The sequence below is a fragment of the Theropithecus gelada genome, chromosome 3 (genome assembly GCF_003255815.1).
Source record: "Theropithecus gelada isolate Dixy chromosome 3, Tgel_1.0, whole genome shotgun sequence".
Lineage (NCBI taxonomy): Eukaryota > Metazoa > Chordata > Mammalia > Primates > Cercopithecidae > Theropithecus > Theropithecus gelada.
In genome coordinates this window covers 132061909-132083339 of record NC_037670.1, presented here as the reverse complement: position 1 = coordinate 132083339, position 21431 = coordinate 132061909, and the positions used below count along the sequence as shown (strand labels likewise).

Sequence of the window (21431 nt, the reverse complement as noted above, 5' to 3'; positions counted from 1 at the left end):
CAATAAACCTCATACAAAAAAGTATCCTGCCCTGACCTCATGTTAACTAATCCATTATTTTCCTATTGTTCTGTCTCACTGTCTCTGACTTGCAAGAAAAGTAACTTTGAATGGACTAATACACTCTTTGTCGTTTGCTTTTGCTGTCTTTGGCCTTTTCTGTCTATGAAACCGACCTCTTCCACTTAGTTCCTTGGAACACTTATTCTGTTTTATGGAATGAAGCATTGCCAGATTCTAGAATTGCAAATAAATGCAATTGAGATCTTTAAAAGAAAAAAAAAAGGCCTTTAGACATAATGTGCCCACAGTCCCAGGTAGAAGAAAGGGCTTAGGGGAAAGTCTTACAGGTAGATATGTAGATATATGTATTTACCTTGAAGTGATGCAAAATACACATTCACATCAATTCTTTGGAATTCTTTGACAATCTAAAAATAAAAAAGGAGAGTTTGTAACAATTAATAACCTTATCTGCCCATAATTCAGTAGCATTCAGTTATTTGCTCAGGAGAAACATCATTACTTCCATGGTTAATCAGGACTTTAAGGAAAGGTTATTATTGCAAAACCATGGAGGTTTTCAACCTACAGTAATGGTATAATTAGGATTAGATCTCAAGAGATGGCAACATCCAGCGCTCAATAGCACAGCACCTGATAGCATGGAGGTGCTAAATAAATATTTGTGGAAAGAAGAGAGTACAGGAGGCTTCTTAATATAGGCCCTGCTGATTGGAGAAGAGATATGGGTGTGGCTATGCTCATCGGGTTCAAAATGTTACAACTGACCTAAAAGTCAAGGCCTCTACTTTGAATGTCAGTGACCTGACTGTGATTTCATGCTACAGCTTTACAAGGTGTTACTCATTGGGAGAAACTGGGTAAGGGGTACATAGGATCTAAATATTATTCCTTAAAACTACATGTGAATTTACAATTATGTTAAAATAAACATTTAATTTTAAAAAGTCAAGACACAAGACCCTTGGTCAATAATAAAAGAGAATTTGAGAATTATGGAGGAACACAAATTAAGACCTCTGTTCAAGTATAAAGTTTGGAGTCTTCTTTAGCTATCATAATATTTGAAAGTAAATATTTGTTGTGTGGGAAATATTCTGGCATTAAATATGTTAAGACTCTCCCCAAAAGTAATTCATTAAACTCTCTGGCCAATACAATCTACAATGGATCTCAGCCAATACTTAGAGTGAAATGTACAACAAAGAACAAGAGTGTTTTCAAACGAGCTAATAACAAAATCTGCTAAGAGAACTAGAACAGAATCTGTCAGCATATTCTCATACTCTTTTGCCAAGCACAATCACTTCTCTACCTTACCTACCTAGTACACACATCCTGGAATCATTTCCTCCCCTTACAGAGGTAGCAAAGAAGCCCTAGCTAAGCTGAACCTCAGTTAGGAGTCAGCTTCATATTATTACATCTGATCGTTGGTGTCTTGACCTGCTTACTTTTCTGCCTGACCCTCTTGATACCTACCTGAAGCTTCACCTAAACTTGATGCTTCAGGTGATGTTCTATTCATCTTCCTTGGAGCACTTACTACAGTTGTTATTTAGAAGATGACTTAATGTTTGCCTTCTCCTCCAGACTGCTAAGTCCCACGTAGGTAGAAACTGTGTCTACTTCATCACTAGTCTCTTGTGCCTGGCAGAGTGCTTAGCACACAGTAGGCATTTCACATCTATTTGTTGAAAGAATTAATGATCTTCAGCTTGCATAACTGGTTTCTGATATCATTATTGTTTCTATCCTGCATACTTCTCAACTCTTGCTTTGACTTTCTAGATGCCTGACCTGCTTGCTTCCTACTCTAACCTCTTAATAATGCCTGGTTTTTCCAGTCCTACCATACACCTGGTATTCCTTATCCTGTTGCTGTTAACATAACAAATAGAAATGTAATACTTAACAAACTTTTGCCATTTTTTCTTCTTTTCATATTCCATGTGCTGTACATTCTCAGAAAGATAAAACATAATAAATGTGAATTAATTTGCTGGGGAGTATCTTTGAATCAGATATATATATATATACATATATATATATATTTTTTTTTTTGAAACGAGTCTCACTGTCGCCTAGGCTGGAGTGCAGTGGCACAATCTTAGTTGCAACCTCTGCCTCCCGGGTTCAAGCGATTCTCCTGCCACAGCCTCCTAGCAGCTGGGACTTTGTATTTTTGGTAGAGACGGGGTTTCACCATATTGGCCAGGCTGGTCTCGAACTCCTGACCTCATGATCAACCTGCCTCAGCCTCCCGAAGTGCTAGGTTACAGGCGTGAGCCACCATGCCCGGCCTGAATTAGATACTCTTCTAAACACCTTATATCTATTAGCGTATTTAATCCTTGTAACAATTTATGAAGGTAGATACCATCATTACCTCCATATTACAGATGAAGAAACTGAGATATAGACAGATTAAGCAACTTGCCCAGGGTCGTACTGCTAGTAAGTGGTGAAGCCAGTATCTACCCCAGGTAGTCTGGTTCCAGAGGCTATGCTTTAAAATATTACACTTTTTTACAAAAGCATTCACCTAGAAAAACTACAAAGCCCATGTATTTGCCCTGTTGCAATACTGGACAACCCACATCATTTTACTATTGCCAAAGCTCCGAATGTATAATTCAGGAAACCAGAACCTTACCACCCTCAGTGACCTCACTCCAACAACGTCCAGGAAAGATATAGCTCCACAGTCAAGCACGAGGCTATGGATGGGCACTTTGGGAACGTTCACTTTGACTGGAAGCTCAGAGTTCCAATCCACTTGAATCTCTATTTCTTTGGTTGGGGTATCAAGTTCCTCCGGATCTTCAATATCTTCATCAGGCTCAAAAGCATTATTTGTTGAACCAGCATCACTTATGATGCCATTCTAAACAAAGAAAACACTGTCAACTTAATTGTGAAAGATTTGAAATGTCTTTCAACCATTCATATCAAATTATCCAAAACTCCTACACACTGTTCCTTGGTAAGCAAAACATCAAGGAGATGAATTCTTAAGGATGAGTTTCACCTCAGCCCAAACTTTGATGTTGTCTAGGAAGAAAACTGGGAGAACAGAGGAGCCAAGAAACTTGTTTTCTGGAAGATTGTGGAACTTTGCCAAGAAATACACTGGCCAGAGAGTCTGAGTAAAAGTTAATAGCTCCAAAAGTCTATGGACTTACTGCCTTCTCTGGTGGGTAGTTTTCTGGCATTGAATTTGCACTTATTTTGTTCCTTTCAGTAAAAATAAAGTATAAAAAATAATGCAGACGTTCTTCATGGTGGGGGAAAAAAATCGCATCCTGTGTTTCCAGGCAGCACTGCTGATTTTATTTCATTCCCTTCCACTCCCTCTTGCCTATAAGAATAGCTCAGTTGTTCTTTGACATGTACATGTCATTTGTTCATTCACATCTGGATACTAAAGGGGATAGATTTAATTTTAGACCATCTAACTGCTCTCATCAGGGAAAGGAAAGAATTTAAGGGGGAAAAGAAAGATGTTGTCTCACCTTTGTTGCTCTTAATTGTCCATTTTTTATGAGTTTCTGTATTTTCCTCAGTGCTTTCAGCCTCTTATTATATACTCTAATGGCATCAAATCCAACCTTTGGAAATAAATGTCAAGTTACTTAAAATGCCTGGCACCTAAAGCTTGTTAATGGCCACTGTTATCTGTTATCTGGAAAGGCTATTTCTCAAAGGGTATAATTCCTTGAGATATCCTGCCAAAACAGAAATTGTAAGGTCTGGTGGAGTAGATCTCTGTCTACTCCCAGGCTACCCTACTCCTACCCAGAAGCTCAGGGAAGACAGTAGTATATTAAAGGCACCAAGACAGTAAAAGACAAAACAGGAAAAAAAAAAAAAAAACCACCAAATACCCTATTTAGCTTTAAGTCTGGGTTTTCCAAATTCCCTTGGTATCACAGAGCCCTTTTGTTATTGCAAAATCTGTGAACATTCCTCTGAATCAGTTTGCCCTGGAACTCACTTAGAAAAACACTGATTTAGAGGCAAATCCAAGTTCAAAGCATAGCATGGCATTCAGTACCAGAATTTTCTACTTATTTATTCCAATAGTATTTTTTACTTTTTGCTGCAACTGGGCAACCCTACCTCTGATATCTGTTTCCACTGTCTCTCAGCTCACATAGTTCTCAAACAATTGACATGATTTCTTTCCTTCCGCCAACTGCTGCACAAAGCCTGTTAGTCCAACTAACCTGGATCTCTTCCTTCCATGAACTCTCAACTGTCTATACTACTTATTTGGAACTTACTCAAATTCTGCCCAGAAACATCTCTAATGTTTTTGTCTGGCATAGTTATTACTACCTGGATTTTAACATATGTATTTTTTAATCCTCAAATAGACTCTACATTATTTGAAGGCAAGGATGTTATATTTTAATTCTTATTGCCCCACACAAAGGCAAGAGGGTCTAGGGCCTATTCCTGGTTGGAGCCCTATAAATACTTGTAGAATGAATGAAGTCTCAAAAGAGGTTAGAAAACAAATTTCTAGTGATAAAATACTTACTGTGGACTTGATACATTTTTTAAAACCATCAACATTGCCATAGAAAATAGGACTGGAAAATCTAAGAATCTTCACTCCTTGAGGTTCTTCAATCTGGCATTAAAAGAAATTGTCTGGGGTTAAATAATTTCAAGCCTCAAGTATTTAATTACATTTCTGGCTATTTAGCAAGGAGCCAGGTCACAGTTGCTCAGAGGAGCTGGGTAGCAGCACTCAACTTTTCTCTTTCTTTCTTTCTTTCTTTTTTTCTTTCTTTCTTTCTTGTTTGTTTGTTTTTGAGATGGAGTTTTGCTTTGTTGCCCAGGCTGATGTACAGTGGCACAATCTCGGCTCACTGCAACCTCCACCTCCTGGGTTCAAGTGATTCTCCTGCCTCAGCCTCCTGAGTAGTTGGGGTTACAGGTGCTGCCACCACGCCCCCCTAATTTTTCCATTTTTAGTAGAGACAGAGTTTCACCACATTGGCTGGTCTCAAACTCCTGACCTCAAGTGATTTGCCCGCCTCAGCCTCCCAAAGTGCTGGGATTACAGGAGTGAGCCCCTGTGCAAGGCCTCTTCAACTTTTCTTGAATAGGGAGGCAACCTAGGAGGCAGCAGGTTACAAAAACTTTTGGACTTCTACAGTCTCATAAAAGGTCAAAGTTAGAAAGGGCCTTAGAAAGCAATTTATTCAACCCTTTGATTTCCAGATGAAGAAACTGAGGCTTAGAACACTGCCATGATTTGCCTGAAGTTCATACCACTGACTCTCCTGATTTTGCTAACGTTCTTTAAAAGCAGCAAAGAAAAAAAAGCAAAATCAAGGGGATTCGTGGAACTGAGGCCTATGATATCATCTGCTGTTCTCACCCTGACATACAATGGCCACACCCAAAATATAACCCATGAATCATAGAATCATAGACTTTCTGGTCTTCAGGAATCAGCAATTTTAGTCTAGCAACTTCAGATGAGAAAACTGAGGTCCTGAGAGGCTGAATGACTTGGGCAAAGTCTCACCAAGATGGAGCCTAGAAGTCAGAATTCCCTAACTCAGCTTAGAGCTCCCTGCCCCAAAGCCAAAAACATCTCTAAATCATTTTAACTCTTAATGGCATTTGGCTCAACATAACGTAAAGATCGCGGAAATAAATTAAGTAGCAGCTACTGAAATCCCAGGTTCAATGTCCAACATTTTTTTAATGTTAAGGTAAAATTAGACTACAACTTCGCAGGGTTCACATTATTATTATTATTATTTGCTAAATTTGTATTTTCTTAATTTACTTTCTCTGCTTTTTTATCTTTGTTTCCTCTAGTCATCACTAAGCAATTTTATTTGCAGCTGACACAAGTCAATCAATGGGATGTTTAATTTCTTTGTTTTTCATTTCCTGTGTCATATATTATTTCTTCTAATTCCAGGGATAAAGCAAAGTATCAAATAATAAGGTCTTGGTCATAGAGAACTTGATAATCTCTTATTAGAACTGAATAAAGAAAATCTTACAGAAGATAAGAATTATATACCAGATAAATACAATTTTGGATGAACGTCTAGAAATTGCCTATTATTTTTAAATTCCTCTTACAAAGGTTTTATATTAAAATGACATTCAGCTGGCCAGGCGCGGTGGCTCACGCCTGTAATCCCAACACTTTGGGAGGCCAAGACCAGCAAATCACTTGAGTTCAGGAGTTTGAGACCAGCCTGGGCAACATGGTGAAACCCTGTCTCTACTAAAAATACAAAAATTAGCCAGGCATGGTGGCACCTGCCTGTAATCCCAGTCACTAGGGAGGCTGAGACAAGAGAATCACTTGAACCCAGGAGGCAGAGAGTGCAGTGAGCTGAGATCATGCTGCTGCACTACAGCCTGGGTGAAGAGACTCCATCTAAAAAGAAAAAGAAAAAAAAAAGACATTCAGCTAGCATGGATAAAATTCATATAAGACATGGGTGTCAGAAGGTGCATTGGATCAAAAGTTTTCGTGGCACCCCCTGTGGACTAACAGACTTTCCCAATAGGTATTTCTCCCTTTGGCTACCTTGTACATAAAACAGAGCTGCTGAAATTTCAGGCTAGTAAACCCAAGTCCAGCAAATGTCTCACAAAGGTACTTACGTTTTTGTAATTCTTAGTACTTTTGTAGATATCTGTGCTAGGAATGCTTCCAAGGCCATTCCAAGAAGGACTAGAAGAAAAAATATCAAGGTCAAGATTTTTTGGAACAGACATATTTTGGAATAAAAAGTTAAAAACAACAGCTACTAAAGAGCCCATCATTCTGGTGTTTTGGACTCTGTCTTTATTGCAGATGACATTTTCCTGTAGCTAACTCTGAAATGAACAGCTGGTGTTTGTGTGGAATCGGCAGGGGAGGGGAGAAACTGTGCCTCTCTTCTGATGGCTGAGAGAAATAATGAGCATCATACTTGCACGTGCACAACACGTTATAGGATAAGCAAAGAGCTTTCACACATGTGAAATCTTATTTAAGCCCTGCCATAACCCTGAAAGGTCATCAGTATTATCCTGATTTTTATTGTTAAGTAAACTTCTTAGGAGAAGTAAGAAAGGGCCTGGAGGCAAAGGGCAGCAGAGTCTCTATCTTTAACCCCTTGGTCTTGCAGTGCCTGGCACTTCTTTGTGACTTAGTCATTTTTTATAGAAATAGGAGACTGGGAAGACCAGAAATAAGTCCTTCCTGTCAACCAGACTATTGATTTCCTGTTCCTGATGCAATCAGATAAATTCCATGATTCTTCATGTGTGACTAGAGACATGCTCAATACAATTCCTGAAGAAAGAGTATCTGTTTAGTGTACTTTCAGCATTGTGCTCTCTGGATCAGCATGATAATTACTGGAAATTAAATACTGTGGAGGATACTGCTTTTTGTTGGCTAAAAGCCTAGATACCAAACTAGCAGCTAAAATGTGCCACCAGTTTTTCCTTGGCTTGCAGGGTTGTGCTGATTTTTAACTTAAAAGTTCATAAGCTAATCTCTCTCTGTAAAACCCTTCTTTTCCAACCACATCCACCCAAGAAAAAATAGATACTGAGGCGTATACAGCATGAGAGACAGCATCTTCTAAGGAGAGTTTCTGAGACGTGTCCTAGCAGCAAATTGGGCACTTTGGGAGCCTGCAAACCTTCTCGGGCCCTTGGGCAATCATTTAGGGTGCTGAGGTAGAAAACACAAGCCTTTTGGGTAGGCACCAATACGCCAAGGTAGGGAAGGAGGGCAGGAAGGAGAACTGGCTGGTGGAACAGGAGAGGTGAGCTGATGCTAAGCTGAAGACACCTATCCTGATGTTTTTCCAGGTGTCTTCTTTCATGGCCCAAGCACAGGCAGAGCAGGGGCCAGAAGTCTGAAAAGATGATGGACACCTTGAGGAGGGAGAGAGAGACTCTGTTCCCCTCTAGGCCCAGGAGAGCACTTAACTAATGCCTCTCTAGAATAAAAACAAAACCAACCAAAAAACCACCTACAGACTCCTCACTTTCCCTCACAGGCTGTTTCCCATTATTTAAATCATGTCTTTGCTGCCTTCACTCTGCATATGAGCTAATTGTTTCCTTCACATAATCGTGCGGTTTATTGGTTATACGACAGGGTTGATTGAATTTTGGCTGTCATCAGCTATTTTAAAGTCCTCCTGTTCTGGGTTATGTAACTTTTGGTTACTAGCTTTAAAAAAAGAAAATTAACTATAATATATAGCAGCTGTCTTGTCCCAAGCCTGTGCCCAGCGCCTTGCATTCCTCATCTCATTTAAAGAAGTAACTACAAAGCCACCTCAGCCTTCGGCTAAACTATGTACCTTTCACTCTTACCACAACTAAATGGAGAGCACAGCAGTGGAGGACATGACTAGGCACATAGGTTCAAATCTTAGCTCTGCCACCTACTAGCTGTGTGATCTTAGGGATGCTTCTTAGCCTTTCTGAATTTCTCTTTTCTCACCTGTAGAATGAGACTAATCAAACCTATTCAGAGGCTATTTTTGAAGATTAAGTATGTCTGTAAAACACTGTGTGCTTAATGCATAGAAGTACTCAATATACAGTAACTATAATGAAAGAAAGTGGCTTCACTACATTTATCAAAATGGTATAAGAAAGCTCAGAGTGTGTTTTTCTGTTTATAGGAAATCTAGGTTTTACGTTACTCACAACTGAACTCTCAGGACCACAGTCAATAGTCCAAATACAAGGCCAGCTAGTAAACCAAGATCCAGCCCCAGAATGATGGACACTATACACGTAAACACCCAGATAACCTACGGAAAAAATAGAAATGAAAATAATTATATTAATGTATCAGGTACCATCATGTGATAACTACCTATAAAAATAAGATCAATTATCCACAAACAAATTACAGTTGTTTTTTTTTTTTTCTTTTGAGACAGGGTCACACTCTGTTGCCCAGGCTAGAGTGCAATGTCACCATCATAGCTCACTGCAGCCTCCATCTTCTGGGCTCAAGTGATCCTCCTGCCTCACCCTCCCAAGTAGCTGGGACTACCCACAGCTACACACCACCACACCTGGCTAACTTTTAATTTTTTATTTGTAGTAGAGACAAGGTCTCACTGTGTTACTCAGGCTGGTCTCAAATTCCTGAGCTCAAGTGACCCTTCTGCCTACCAAAGTGCTGGGATTACAGGCGTGAGCCACTGTGCCTGCCCAAATCACAGCTTTTTAAAAATATTGTGACTTCATTCATTTTATATTTAAGTGGCTGTAGAAACTGGGCTTCTCAATTAAGACCAACTGTCCCATTTTATTTATTTCTAACCTTTTGAATAGCTAATATATTTGCATGGTTCAGAAGGGAATTATTAAAAAGGGGAAAACTCTCGCTCACAACCCTCCCCCTTCTCCACCCATTCCCAACTTCCCTCCCTGCTTGTATCCACTTTTATTTCTGCCTGTGTCTGTGCTTTTCCCCAGCATTTCTATTCTGGTCTCTTTTTCACTTAACGATTTGTCTTGGAAAATTTTCCATATCAATATGTAGGAAGTCTTCTCATTCTTTTTATGGTTTAAATTAGAGAGGAACTCTGAAGGATTTAACTTCTGATTTTTAGTTTCTCAGAATAGTTGTGAAGGTTATGTTAGTCAGAGTTAAAGTCAGCATGGGTTTTTACATTTCGTATTTTGTTTTTACATTGTTTTATATGTTGTTTGTCCTTCTAAACTAGGGCGTTTAAACATTTTTTTTTTTTTTTTTTTTTTTTTGCTTTTTGCGTTTAGAAGGCCAAAGGTGTATGAATGAGCCTCATATGGGACTCTTGCCGGAAATTGACCTTCCCAGAGATACAGGATCTTCACAAAGTGCAGTTCACATGGAAGACTTCATGGCTTTGATTTATCCACACAATTCTAATTTCTCCTCTGGAGTTCCCAAAGTGCGAGTGAGACTTAGGGGATAGGGGGAATATAGTGATATGGCAGGAAGCATATAAGAACCAAATCTTATTTCAGATAAAAAGGGGTGGTAGGTGACTTACAGCATCAATCTTATTCTGCCTCCACAGACGAGGAATGTCACACACCTGCATAAACATCCCTTTCAGGTTGGCAATCACAACAGCTGCTAAGACCGACTGCCAAGAGAGACAGAGAAGGCTGTGTTATTCAGGGAATGGTTTTCCATGTGATGATTGTTAAATCTCCTCTTATTTATCTGGTAGCAGAGTAGTGAAGGGAAATTACGCAATCGGTATGCTGAGAAGCAGGGTTATACCTTCTGCAAGGGTTCCAGAAGCTTCCCCAGGGCAAGAATAGCGATCATCACAATCCCAGCAGAGATGATGCCAGCAACCTGGAAGACACACACCTCCCATGAAAAGGATTCGTTCTTCTCCCTTGTGTCTTCCAGCTCACTGAATGTGTGTATGAGACAGCCTGTTCACAGACACACTTCATACTTCCCTGCCTCCCCCTTCTGCTCAATACTGGAGAGAAAAGTGAGAGTTATTTGCTCAAACTACAAAACTGAACAAAAATGCTATCTATATATGCTATGGCAGAGAAGTTAAAGAAAATATGGAAGCTGATCCCGTGAAATTAAAGCCAGTTTGACAGGGATTTTATTTAGAGATAGTACACAGCTGCGGTTTCGGCGTTTATTCAGGCCAACCTTCTAGTTATTTGCCATGGCAGGAAACATGGACCAACCCCCCTTTCCCAACAACAGAGATCATTGTCATATTCTTGGGAAATAAATTCTCATGGCACATAGCTGATTCTTCTGCATTATTGAAGCTGCAGCTATAATAGCAACTCTGATAACACTTCATACTTGTAGCACATGGTCTCATTAAAGTCTCAGAGAAAATAAATTTACTCATCCTATTGCAAATTCAAAATGCCACATTGGCACATTGAGAGATGGGATTGTGTCTCCTGCTTCCTGGCACAGTTGAATGGAGGGAGGCTCAGAGCTTTGCCCCAAGGCAGCCTGAAACAGTGGCTATGGAGTGACAGGGCAATAGCAGGGGTAAAAGGAAGCTTCAGAAACTTTACCTTCGCTGGCAAAAATAGCTCTCCTAAGATCCATAAATAGGAGAGAGACTGAGGGGATGGGGACTACTCTCTCGTTTGATTAGATGACCAATGAATTGTCTGTTGAGACAGCTGGGGCAGAGCCGAGGTGAAGATTAGAAGCTCTGAAACAAAGAAGAAAAGGAGGCAGAGAACTACAAGCAAAGCAATCAGAGGGGAAGCAACAGGGAAGATTGTGTTGAGCACAAGTACTGCCTAGTGCAAGAGGTCTGAGTTACAGGAGACAGACACAGCAAATATAAACAGAAAATTAGAAAGCATTCGCTCCACCTGGCAAATTGATCTGGAAAATTAATCTAAACATATTTAGATTATAGTTGGATCAGCCTGAGGCAATATGATGTGTACGAGGTACTAAAAAGTGTGCTTCGTATGTCCAGCTGCCTTTTCTATGCTCTTCCTATCCCCACCCTAGATTCCCAGTTCCCTGGTGCTCTTCCCCTTCTCCTAAGCAGAGAAGCTGATATGCTCCTTCCCTCCCTTCTCTTCGCTTTCCTTCATATCCCTTCCCTTCCTCTCCCTTCGCCTTCCTTCCATTTTCTTCTTTCCTTCCTTCCCTTATTCCTCCCTTCCTTCCTTGCATGCAATTACTCAACCAGTATTTACTGAGCCACTTGGGTCTCACTGTGGATGTGGAGCTCTGTAAACTGGAGAAAGATATGGAGATTTGGGGACAAGAACCACAGTCAGCTGCCAAACTCATGTCAGGAGGGTGACCACCTACTTGCCAAGTATATGTCATAATTAGTCGCCAATGATGGGAGGCCAAGGCTAATTTTGGCCACTATATTAAAATCGGTGAGTGATCAATTATTTGTACTTACTTGATAAGGCTTGATTGTGAGAAACTCTGTAGACTTTATATCTACAAGCAGATTCAGTTACTAAAAAATTATTCTGTTAAGGGAGGGGGTAATCAGAGCTAAAGAGTGGCTTGTAATCAGAATTACTTTTCCGTGAGTCAGTAGAAGTCAGATGGGGGTGAGGGAAAGAAAAGGTTCCAATGTTTAATTCTTCTACAATCTGTAGATGTGCTAAAAACAGTTCATGTCCACCAATACTCATTCTTCCATTCATTCATTCAGCAAATATATGCCAGGTGCTTCTTATGTGCCAGGCACAATATATGTATCATAGATGCTAAGATGCTATTCTTACCTAAAGGAGTGAAACAATGAGCATTTACAAGTATGTGCTAAGACTTTACATTTTCTTAGTTAATCCTCACACTATCCCTATGAGAGGGATGCAATTCTCATTTCCATTTTGTAGATGCTGAAACCAAAGTTCCAATATAAGAGAAAACACAAGAAGCCACATAAGAGAAGCCCTGCCAGTTTATTTGTCCATCAGTCCCTGGATTTCAGTTCAGGCACTTAGACTTTTAACCTCAGAATTTAGTATACATTTCAATAATTAAATATCAAGCCATTTCTTCACTCGTTTCATTCTTCAATGCTGAAATCCTGGCATCCTTCATTCCTAAATATAATACATGCCAGTATGTGGCAGGGGGTATTAGCTTACCAGAACACCATTATCCCCCAAACCCTCTGCCAAGGAGGTAACTTTACATGGGCGTTCTTACTGGGACTGCCAGCCCAGGCCTCATTTGAGCCTGGAGGTAACATCAGGAGAATGGACATCAGCAGTTTGAGATGTGCCTGCACCCGCTGAAGACCATGTGCTCTGGAGAGCTTGGCAATGCTCCGTCTCAAATGAAAGCAGCAGAAGCTCCTACTGCTGACAGCTGCAGCCTGAAATGGGCACAGCTTTGGAAATTGGCTCTGACCTCTTCCCCTTGACCACAGATCTCTGGCTATGCCTCCGGATATGAGCTGTATTATTTTACCTGCTCCCTCAGAGCTGGAAATATTTGCAACAAAAAACAAATTAAGAAAAGTTCTGAAAATAAAAATTTTTGTTGAAAAGCAGCCCCAAAACTGGAAGAGGCCAATTCTTCCAAGTCTGTCACAAGATCCATTATAAATAGGAAAGGAGCATCACATGTATATTGGGGACAATTAAAGCTCTCCCTGGGCAAGTCACTGTTAGAGTCATTCGTTTTTTCAGTTATTCTCATATATATATGAGGCATCCCCCACCACACCTGGCTAATTTTTACATTTTTAGTAGAGAAGGGGTTTCACCATGTGGCCAGGTTAGTCTCAAACTCCTGACCTCAATGGATCCACCCACCTCAGCCTCCCAAAGTGCTGGGATTACAAGCATGAGCCACGGTGCCCAACTTACATTTATTTTTTAAGCGTCCCTGCCTTAATAAAACCCATTTGAAGACTGTGTGTGTGTGCGTGTGTGTGTGTGTGTGTATGTTTATTGCACTATGTAGTTTGTTTGTTGTTCTTTGTAGTCTCAATGTACTTCTTACTCCTAAATAATAGTTCTTTTGTGTTGGGAAGATAAGGCCCTCAAGGCACAAGAAACAGAAGCACAATTCCTGAGTCTGTCCCTTGTGGCCATCTGCTTGGTGTGGTCTCTTCAATTGTGTCCTGCTGGAAAGAGTGGCCTTTGAGCATGGCTCCTGAGCTTTCTGAATGCTGAAGGAGGGATTATCCAGAGATTAACTAGGATGCTGGCTTTTTGGCCACCTTGTAAAGGCAACAACTGCAAACCACATTTAAAAGATAAGATTAAACCCACATGCAGAACTTCAAGAACATGAATCTTACTCAGGAAGAAATGCCAAAAATGTTACAACAAAAATATTCTTGGCTAGCAAGCTGTTGTTCTGTTGGACCAAGAGCCCTGGAGGAAGTTCCTGATCCTTGTAAAGGAAATGTGAATAGAGCTTTTCACTTTCCTGAAAATAGAGTAACTCCTAAAGCCAGGAAGCATTTTTACTAGGCCATCTGTCTCCCCAGGTAACAAATTAACAAAAATCAGCATCCTTCATTACTGATTCCTTGTCAGTTGTTATTGACCATGGAGAAGCAGGTAAGTGTAGCTACAAGCCCGGTGAGCACTGACACAAATAGATTTGAGAATCGCTGTATCAGAAAACCATACATGTCGTTTTGTTAAGAGATTTTAGGTGAGGGAGTGGAACAAAAGGAATAGGCCTGAGGTGAATCTGATTAGGAAGTACAAGTCTGAAAGGTGAATTGTCCTGCTAAGCTCTGTGCCAGCCTTCCTCGGTTGCCATGACTCGGCTTGTTTTCTGAGATGGATATCACAAGGCTGTTGCTCCTACCTGTGTCTTTCCTCCAGTGCTCTCCTGGACAGCCGTGCGGGACAGAGCAGTGGTGGCCACAAAACAAGAGAAGAATCCTGAGAAGATGTTGCTGATCCCAAAGGCAATGAATTCCTAAGGGAGAGACTGGATGACAACGATCCTACAAATTGAATCTTTGCAAGACCTTCGCTGAGTATTTCAGGAAGTACATTAAGAACGAAAACTCCCATGCCCACCCTGCCTGGTGGTCCAGTTTAATTTTTACCATGATAGGTACTTGAGGTCCTTGTACGACATCAGGAGTTTGGACTCCATACCATCCAAGAGCGGTGCTCTCGATCATTTTTAAAGTTGACAAGAAATAGCATCTGATCGTTTGCTAAGCTTTTTCACTGCCTAGTGAATGGAATGTCTGCAGCTCTCACATAAGTGTTTTTCTGTGGCTGAATATTCGCTATGAAGCATATTACGACTAGCAGTGCTGTTATTCTGCTTGATTACTAACCATTTAACTGCTGTCATTGCCATACTGTATCTCCAGAAACGTATAGATACAGAACTTGCAAATTTGCAAGCAGTGTGAAATCAGCTTACCTGGCAATGTCTCACATACCTACAAAAATTGCCTGTATATATTAACTGCACAGTGAACCACCTCAATTTAAAGTGGTCACAACTATTATTAATGTTTGTTGCACTACTTTGTCACATTATAACTGCCATTAAAAATAATTGCCAAGAGGTACTGGGTTACATGAAGAATTCTCTTTCTGACCTAATATGTTCACTTTGAATGTTATTTATGACCTGACTGAATTAGCTCTTTTAAAATTAGTGTTATTTCAACTTATTTCTTAAAAAAGCAAAGTGATGCAGTGTGTCTATTCCAAAATAATTTCTAATTAGCAAACACGAGAGGAAAACCAACCCAATAAGGTCTGGTGAAAAAATCCAACCCCTTCTTTAACTGACAGCAAAAATCTTTTCCATTTATGTTTTTTTCCTGTTTCCAGCCCTATAAAACCAGTTCAGCAAAAGGGCACCCATACCTGGTTCCCATCGATGGCATAATCATACTTGGTGGCATATACTTTTCCTACTGACACTGCGATAGCATAAGCCACCACAGCGATGGAAAATGATGCAGCCAGCATCTCCGAGAACAGGCTCACAGGTGGAAGTGCAGGAGGCAAAAACCTAGTGAGTTTTTAAATGAAAAATGCTGTGAAGATTTGACCACTATTCTTTTTCCCCATCTCATCAAATGCTATATCCACTCAGTCACATATTAGATATGAAAGTACTTGATCCAAAAGAACAAAAAGCACTTGAAATGCATACATGGTAGTAGCAGCTTTTATAATGTTTAATCAGAAGTTGGTGTTATCTCACTGGCTGATTTCTCTGTCCTCTATTTTCGAGCCTACCCATGCTGCCTCTTCTATATCTCTCACATGAATAAATCTGCTGTTACTGATTCTTTAATATCATACAGCCCCATCCATGTCATTTCACATGTTAGTGTTTCTCCTTCCACAATTCCATCTTAAAGATCTTTGAATTTAAAAGATATTTTAGCCATAATATGAGATTTACTGTGTATGAAGAGGTATCAGGTCTATTAAAGAAACAAAGAATGTATGATGCTAAAAGAGCTCAGTGGAAAATCTTTTTTTGAGAGCTATGACATTTAAAATCTTCTTAAGGCAAAAAAGATTAAATTAATGTAATTATCACAATGCTCCACAGTGACTAAAATATCTCAATGATTGTGGAGTCCAATGACTATTGTTTGACAAAACCAGAGCTACCCTACAAACCGTATAAAAAAAATTAACCTGCAGGTTACATCATGAGGTTGTCTCAAATATGAAAATTTGGGACATGGACCTATGTCTTGATGACTCTCCATATGGTGTAATTCCAGAGGCCCCCAGTCATGAAATGTCTCCCCGACCTACCTCACTTATGCCTAAAGTTTCTTTAATAAGGGCACTACATTTTCCCGTATAATTAGAGAAGAGTGGTAAAAATAAAATAGAAATAAAGTTCTTAGAGAAAACCATAGAGAAAGTTAAACCTAGCAAGCATCCTAGGTATTGTTGAATCCACCTCTCTTGTTTTGTTGATAAAGGAACTTAGACTTGGAAACGTGAAGTGATTTGCTTGAGGTCAGTTAGTGGGTCCAGGTCTAAATGTTAGATATTAGATGATTTCCTACCTAATAAGATCTGTGTGGTTCTCTGCCCTTGCAGCCTTACTCTCCCTACCAGTGAGGTCAATTTTCAGACTCCTTTTCTCCTTATATCCCATCCTACCCCACAAGGAGACTCTGGAATGAACCCCATCTATAGACGGACAGGATGTTGGAAACCCTGATCCAACAGTTGGGTGACTCAGCATCACATCACCTGCTAGTTGGGATGTGACTTGGGACCACACTTCTCAAAACAGGCTTGTGACTTGCTCCTGAGACCCAGTCAACCCTACTTCAGGTCACTTGGACTTGTCAGAGTAACTTTCCAGTTTCACATACAGTTTAGTTTTGATAGCAGCCTAATGCACACTGCCTGCCTGGCTGCCTAGTTCTCCAAATATAACCTGATCCTTGATTATCCAGGGTTGCAAAGTGTAAAGTGCAAAGACTTAAGTCAAAGGACCAGAATCACTCTCAAATGACTTTGGGCATGTTATTTAACCCACCACGTCCCAGTTTCCTCAGCTGCCAAATGGGGACTGTATACTCTTCTCATAAGATTCAATGAGGAATCACCTGTGTAAGTAATTAGTGTCTACACATATAGTAGGTTCTCGGTATATATTGAGAGAACCTAAGTCTGTCATACTCCTGCCACTCATGTCTGCTGTCTTGCTGAACCCTAAGTGTGCCAATTATTTGCCCCAAACCAATTGAAGTCCCAAACCAATTTGCCCCCAAACCAATTGAAGTCCCGTCTGGATATCTTATAATGACCTGTAAGTAAACCTTTTTTCCTTGCCCTTGCCCTCCTTCTGTGGACATAACTCTCCAAATTTTTTGCTCAGTGGGCCTGTTTGGCCCCAGCCAAGCATGTCAGGCCTGATCATAAGACATCACTACCAAGAGCCCAAGGGGAGTGAGCATGTGAACACACACTTATCTGAAAATATGAAGACTAGGAGAAGTGAACCCTGAAGGGCCCAAAATTCCACAAATAGGCCAGTGTCCTAAACAGAATACCAAACAGAATACCACAATACTTCAGACTGGGTCTGAACACTTAGCAAATGCACCACCACTCCAGCTAGAGGAGAAGAGTAGCCCTCAGAAAGCAGCCAGGAGGAAACCCCTGCGGTTTTGTTGACTTTGCCCCTGCGCTACACTTTCAAGTACAACTGCAAAGCACATACTTTAAAAACAACAGTAGGCCTGAGTTCCCCAAATCAACTAATGGAACCCAGATTGATGGGACAGGGCACATTCTGTGGGCCACCTATAACCTGATACATGATAGGAAACCTGACAAAAGGGGTCTGTAACAGTGCCTGTAATCCCACCACTTTGGGAGGCCGAGGCAGGTGGATCACCTGAGGTCAGGAGTTTGAGACCAGCCTGGCCAACATAGTGAAACCCCTTCTCTACTAAAAACTAGCCAGGCATGGTAGTGTGCACCTGTAGTCCCAGCTACTCAGGAGGCTGAGGCAGGAGAATCACTTGAACCTGGGAGGCAGAGGTTGCAGTGAGCTGAGACCATGCCACTGCATACCATGCTGGGTGACAGAGTGAGACTCTGTTTCAGGAAAGGAAGAGAAAGAAAGAAAGCAAGAAAGGAAGAAAGGAGAGAGAAAGAAAGAGGAAGGAAGGAAGGAAGAAAGGAAAGGGAAGGGAAGGGAAAGGAAGTGAAGGGAAGGGAGGGAAGGAAGGGAATGAAAGAAAGAAAGAGTAATAAACATGACAACAAGAGGACCTCTGGAACTGACGAGGACAGGAGGCAAGATAGTGAATAGGGACTAAAATTTAGAGGACAGAGTCATCAAACTTGTTATGGATTTACACACACACACACACACACACACACACACCCCCCACAGAGATCATGCCACTGCATTCCAGGCTGGGTGACAGAGTGAGACTCTGTTAAAGAAAAGAAAAAAGAGAGTAACAAACATGACTACAAGGGGACCTGTGGAACTGGCAAGGACAGGAGGCAAGAGAGTGAATAGGGATTAAAATTTAGAGGACAGAATCTTGTTATGGGTTTACACATACACACACATGCGCACACACACACACACACACACACACAACACTATAACAGAAGAGGTAAAAGAGAAGCCTAGGGCAGGATGAGTAAGGAACTGGACAGATTACGAGTTGCAGATAAGGACCAGTTGCATGAGAAGAGAGACACATGACTGGCCCTCATAGTGTCTGCTGGTTAAGAAAGCACCCAGGATGAGAGAATGAGTGAATCCTAGTGGGACGCTTAGACGCCGACTGGACAAGGAAAAGTTGTGTGTTTCTACCAGGAAAGGGAGTGGAGGGAAGGGCATGGAGCCACTGTTTTTGGCTGTCCAATGGGGCATTGTTATTGGGGACAGAGTGATCCTAACATATGGTCCCGACCCTCAATAGGATAAAGGGAGCTACCAGCAGCAGCCTTAATGGAGGATTGAAGCAGGGAGGAGATCAAAAGGGGGCATATCACAATCTCTCTGTCCCTCTTCCTTTCACTGTGCTCACCTCAGGGCCACTTTAATACTCTGCTTGCTCTTTTCCAATCTCTCCACCCCACCCTTTCCTTTTCAGGTTTGTTAATATTGTCAGAATTGCTTCTGTGCTACCAAGTGAGATCAGATAACCAAGGCCTTTGTTGGGGCTTGTTTATAATGACATAGGCTTGGGTATTTTATTCCTTCAACGAGTGTTTTCTGAGAGCTTACTGTGAGATGAACTCTGTGCTCTGGGACAGAGCTGAACAACACAAATGGGGTCACTGCCCTCGTGGAGGAGCTTAAAGTCCCTGGGGCCAGGCAGGTTAGATTAGCTGACCAAGCTGACCAGGTGGTCTGTCAAAGGATTCAGCTTCATTAAACTCAAGGGCGAGAGGCTAGAAATCTGTTCTCAGGAGGAGTGCACAGGAAGGCTCTGCAGAGGACCTGGAGGGATAATTTAGGGCAGAAGAAATGAGTTCCCCAAACCAACTAATGGAACACGGATGGATGGGACAGGGCCTGCTCTGTGGACCACCTATAACTTGATACATCCTAGGAAGCCTGACAAAAGAGATCTGTAAAGTATCTTTTTCTGTAATTGTTTCTAACTAATGAAATCATCTGTTAGATCAGATTTGTTGATCCTCTCTTAAAGAGTTTCTCCAGTTTCCTTGAGGGCAAGAATCACTTGAGGCACTTTTGAAAAATATTAATTCCTGAGCCCATCCTCTGGAAAGCCTGATTCAATAGGTTTCGGGTGGGAACCAGGAATCCGTGTGAAAAAGGATCCCATGTGATTCTTACAAAAAGGTAAGTTTGAGAAACACTATAATGGATAGCATGTAAATTAAGTCCCATGTAGCCTGTGCTTTTTCAAATAGTTTGGAACAGGTATTAGAAGAAATTATAAGATTCATCAAATGGGAATACAGCAGTTCCCTGTAGAATAAGCTCTGGGAATAAGCTTGCCTGAGGAAGTTTCTACTAAGAGCATGGAAAACAAACACTGGTACCAAACAGTGGCTCCGTGCCCTTCCCTTCCCTCCACTCCCTTTCCTGGTAGAAACACTGGTACCAAACTCTTCTAGTCTTAGGGAAAACTAGTACTTCTTGATTAACAGCAAGTCTAGTCTTAAATGTTATGAGTGAATGTTACAAATATAATAAACATCTAGGCTTCCTTTGTAACCCCATATAAGAAAATTATGGTATAGGGGATCTTGTCTACTCTTTGTTTCATGAGAGATCTCACTGGTGTTTTACAACGAGTTGAGGCTTCAGCTGTTTTCATTATCCTTGTCTTACATAGGAGAATCTCCTCAAGTCACAAAACTGGAAGGTGACAAAGATGAATGAAGGACCTTGGTCTTTTACTCTTCTAATTCACCAAACTACCAAATGTTTCTAAAACTTCCCTTGAAGATAATGCATTTACTTATAGGTAGGAGGGATATAATTATTATCTAAAATTGATTAAACTAAATGGTAGAGAGTTTAGGCCAGATGTCCCTGATTCCTTAAGCAGATTGTTCACAGTGCAATAGATGTTACTAAGAAATGATTCTATTTATATTATATTATAATGTTATGTATAAGTTTAAATCAGGAGTCTGGTGTTAACTGTACATGTTTGCCATGTTTTAAGAAAATGAAGAAAAAAGGGCATATGGGGCTGCTTTTAAACAAATGGCTTGATGTTTATCTACAAACATACTGTTTGTCTTATGGTTGTTTCTTCAAGGTCACACACAAATAGGACTATTGAAGGAGCATCAGTGAAATGAAGCTTGTAATAAAAGGTTTCATTTAAATAAAAAGGACTGACTTACTGACTTAATGTATTAGTACTATCTAAGAGGAACACCACACTCACCCCCTTGGGATGGATTTAACAATGCCAGCATTGTAATTTTTTTCCAGGTTGGCTCCATATGAAATGGCAGTAGCAATTATCGTCTAAAATAAAACAAAAGATGTTAAAAACTCAATTGGTTTTAATAATTCCTTGCTTGTCAACCAAATAATGCTGAACTTTCTAACTACATATTCTACTTACCACAATTACTTCTATAGGAATAGGGACTGGGATTTTGTGTCTAAACCGATCGTTTAATTCCTTAACTGCCATACAGACGACAATGGTGAGTAATCCAGCAATGAAATCAGCAAGATTGGTATCACCAATATTTTGAAAAATTTCAACCAGCGTCTATAAAAAGAAAATAATTTTATATACTTCCTGCTGCTACACACACACACACACACACACACACACACAACCAATTTTCATATGAATCTTCCCACATGAAAAACCATGATATCAGAGTCAAACAACACTCAAAAGTTTCAGTAAAATGATAAAAATGTGTTGGTTGATACGGAGACCATTACATACATATAATTGCTGCAATAT

General features: G+C 40.5%; 1 protein-coding gene across 1 annotated transcript in view; it reads right to left on the bottom strand.

The window, feature by feature from the left end:
* The window catches only part of SLC26A4 (solute carrier family 26 member 4), a 52783-nt gene that overhangs the window by 11052 nt on the left and 20300 nt on the right, over positions 1 to 21431 (bottom strand). Inside the window, exons 7-18 of the mRNA XM_025380003.1 lie at positions 21075 to 21227; positions 20892 to 20974; positions 15373 to 15520; positions 14342 to 14455; positions 10310 to 10387; positions 10074 to 10169; positions 8731 to 8837; positions 6676 to 6745; positions 4571 to 4663; positions 3540 to 3635; positions 2681 to 2911; positions 377 to 431 (exon numbers count right to left, since the gene is read on the bottom strand). Coding sequence (XP_025235788.1) covers positions 377 to 431; positions 2681 to 2911; positions 3540 to 3635; positions 4571 to 4663; positions 6676 to 6745; positions 8731 to 8837; positions 10074 to 10169; positions 10310 to 10387; positions 14342 to 14455; positions 15373 to 15520; positions 20892 to 20974; positions 21075 to 21227 — 1324 coding nt within the window. The remainder of the gene's footprint in view (positions 1 to 376; positions 432 to 2680; positions 2912 to 3539; positions 3636 to 4570; positions 4664 to 6675; positions 6746 to 8730; positions 8838 to 10073; positions 10170 to 10309; positions 10388 to 14341; positions 14456 to 15372; positions 15521 to 20891; positions 20975 to 21074; positions 21228 to 21431) is intronic.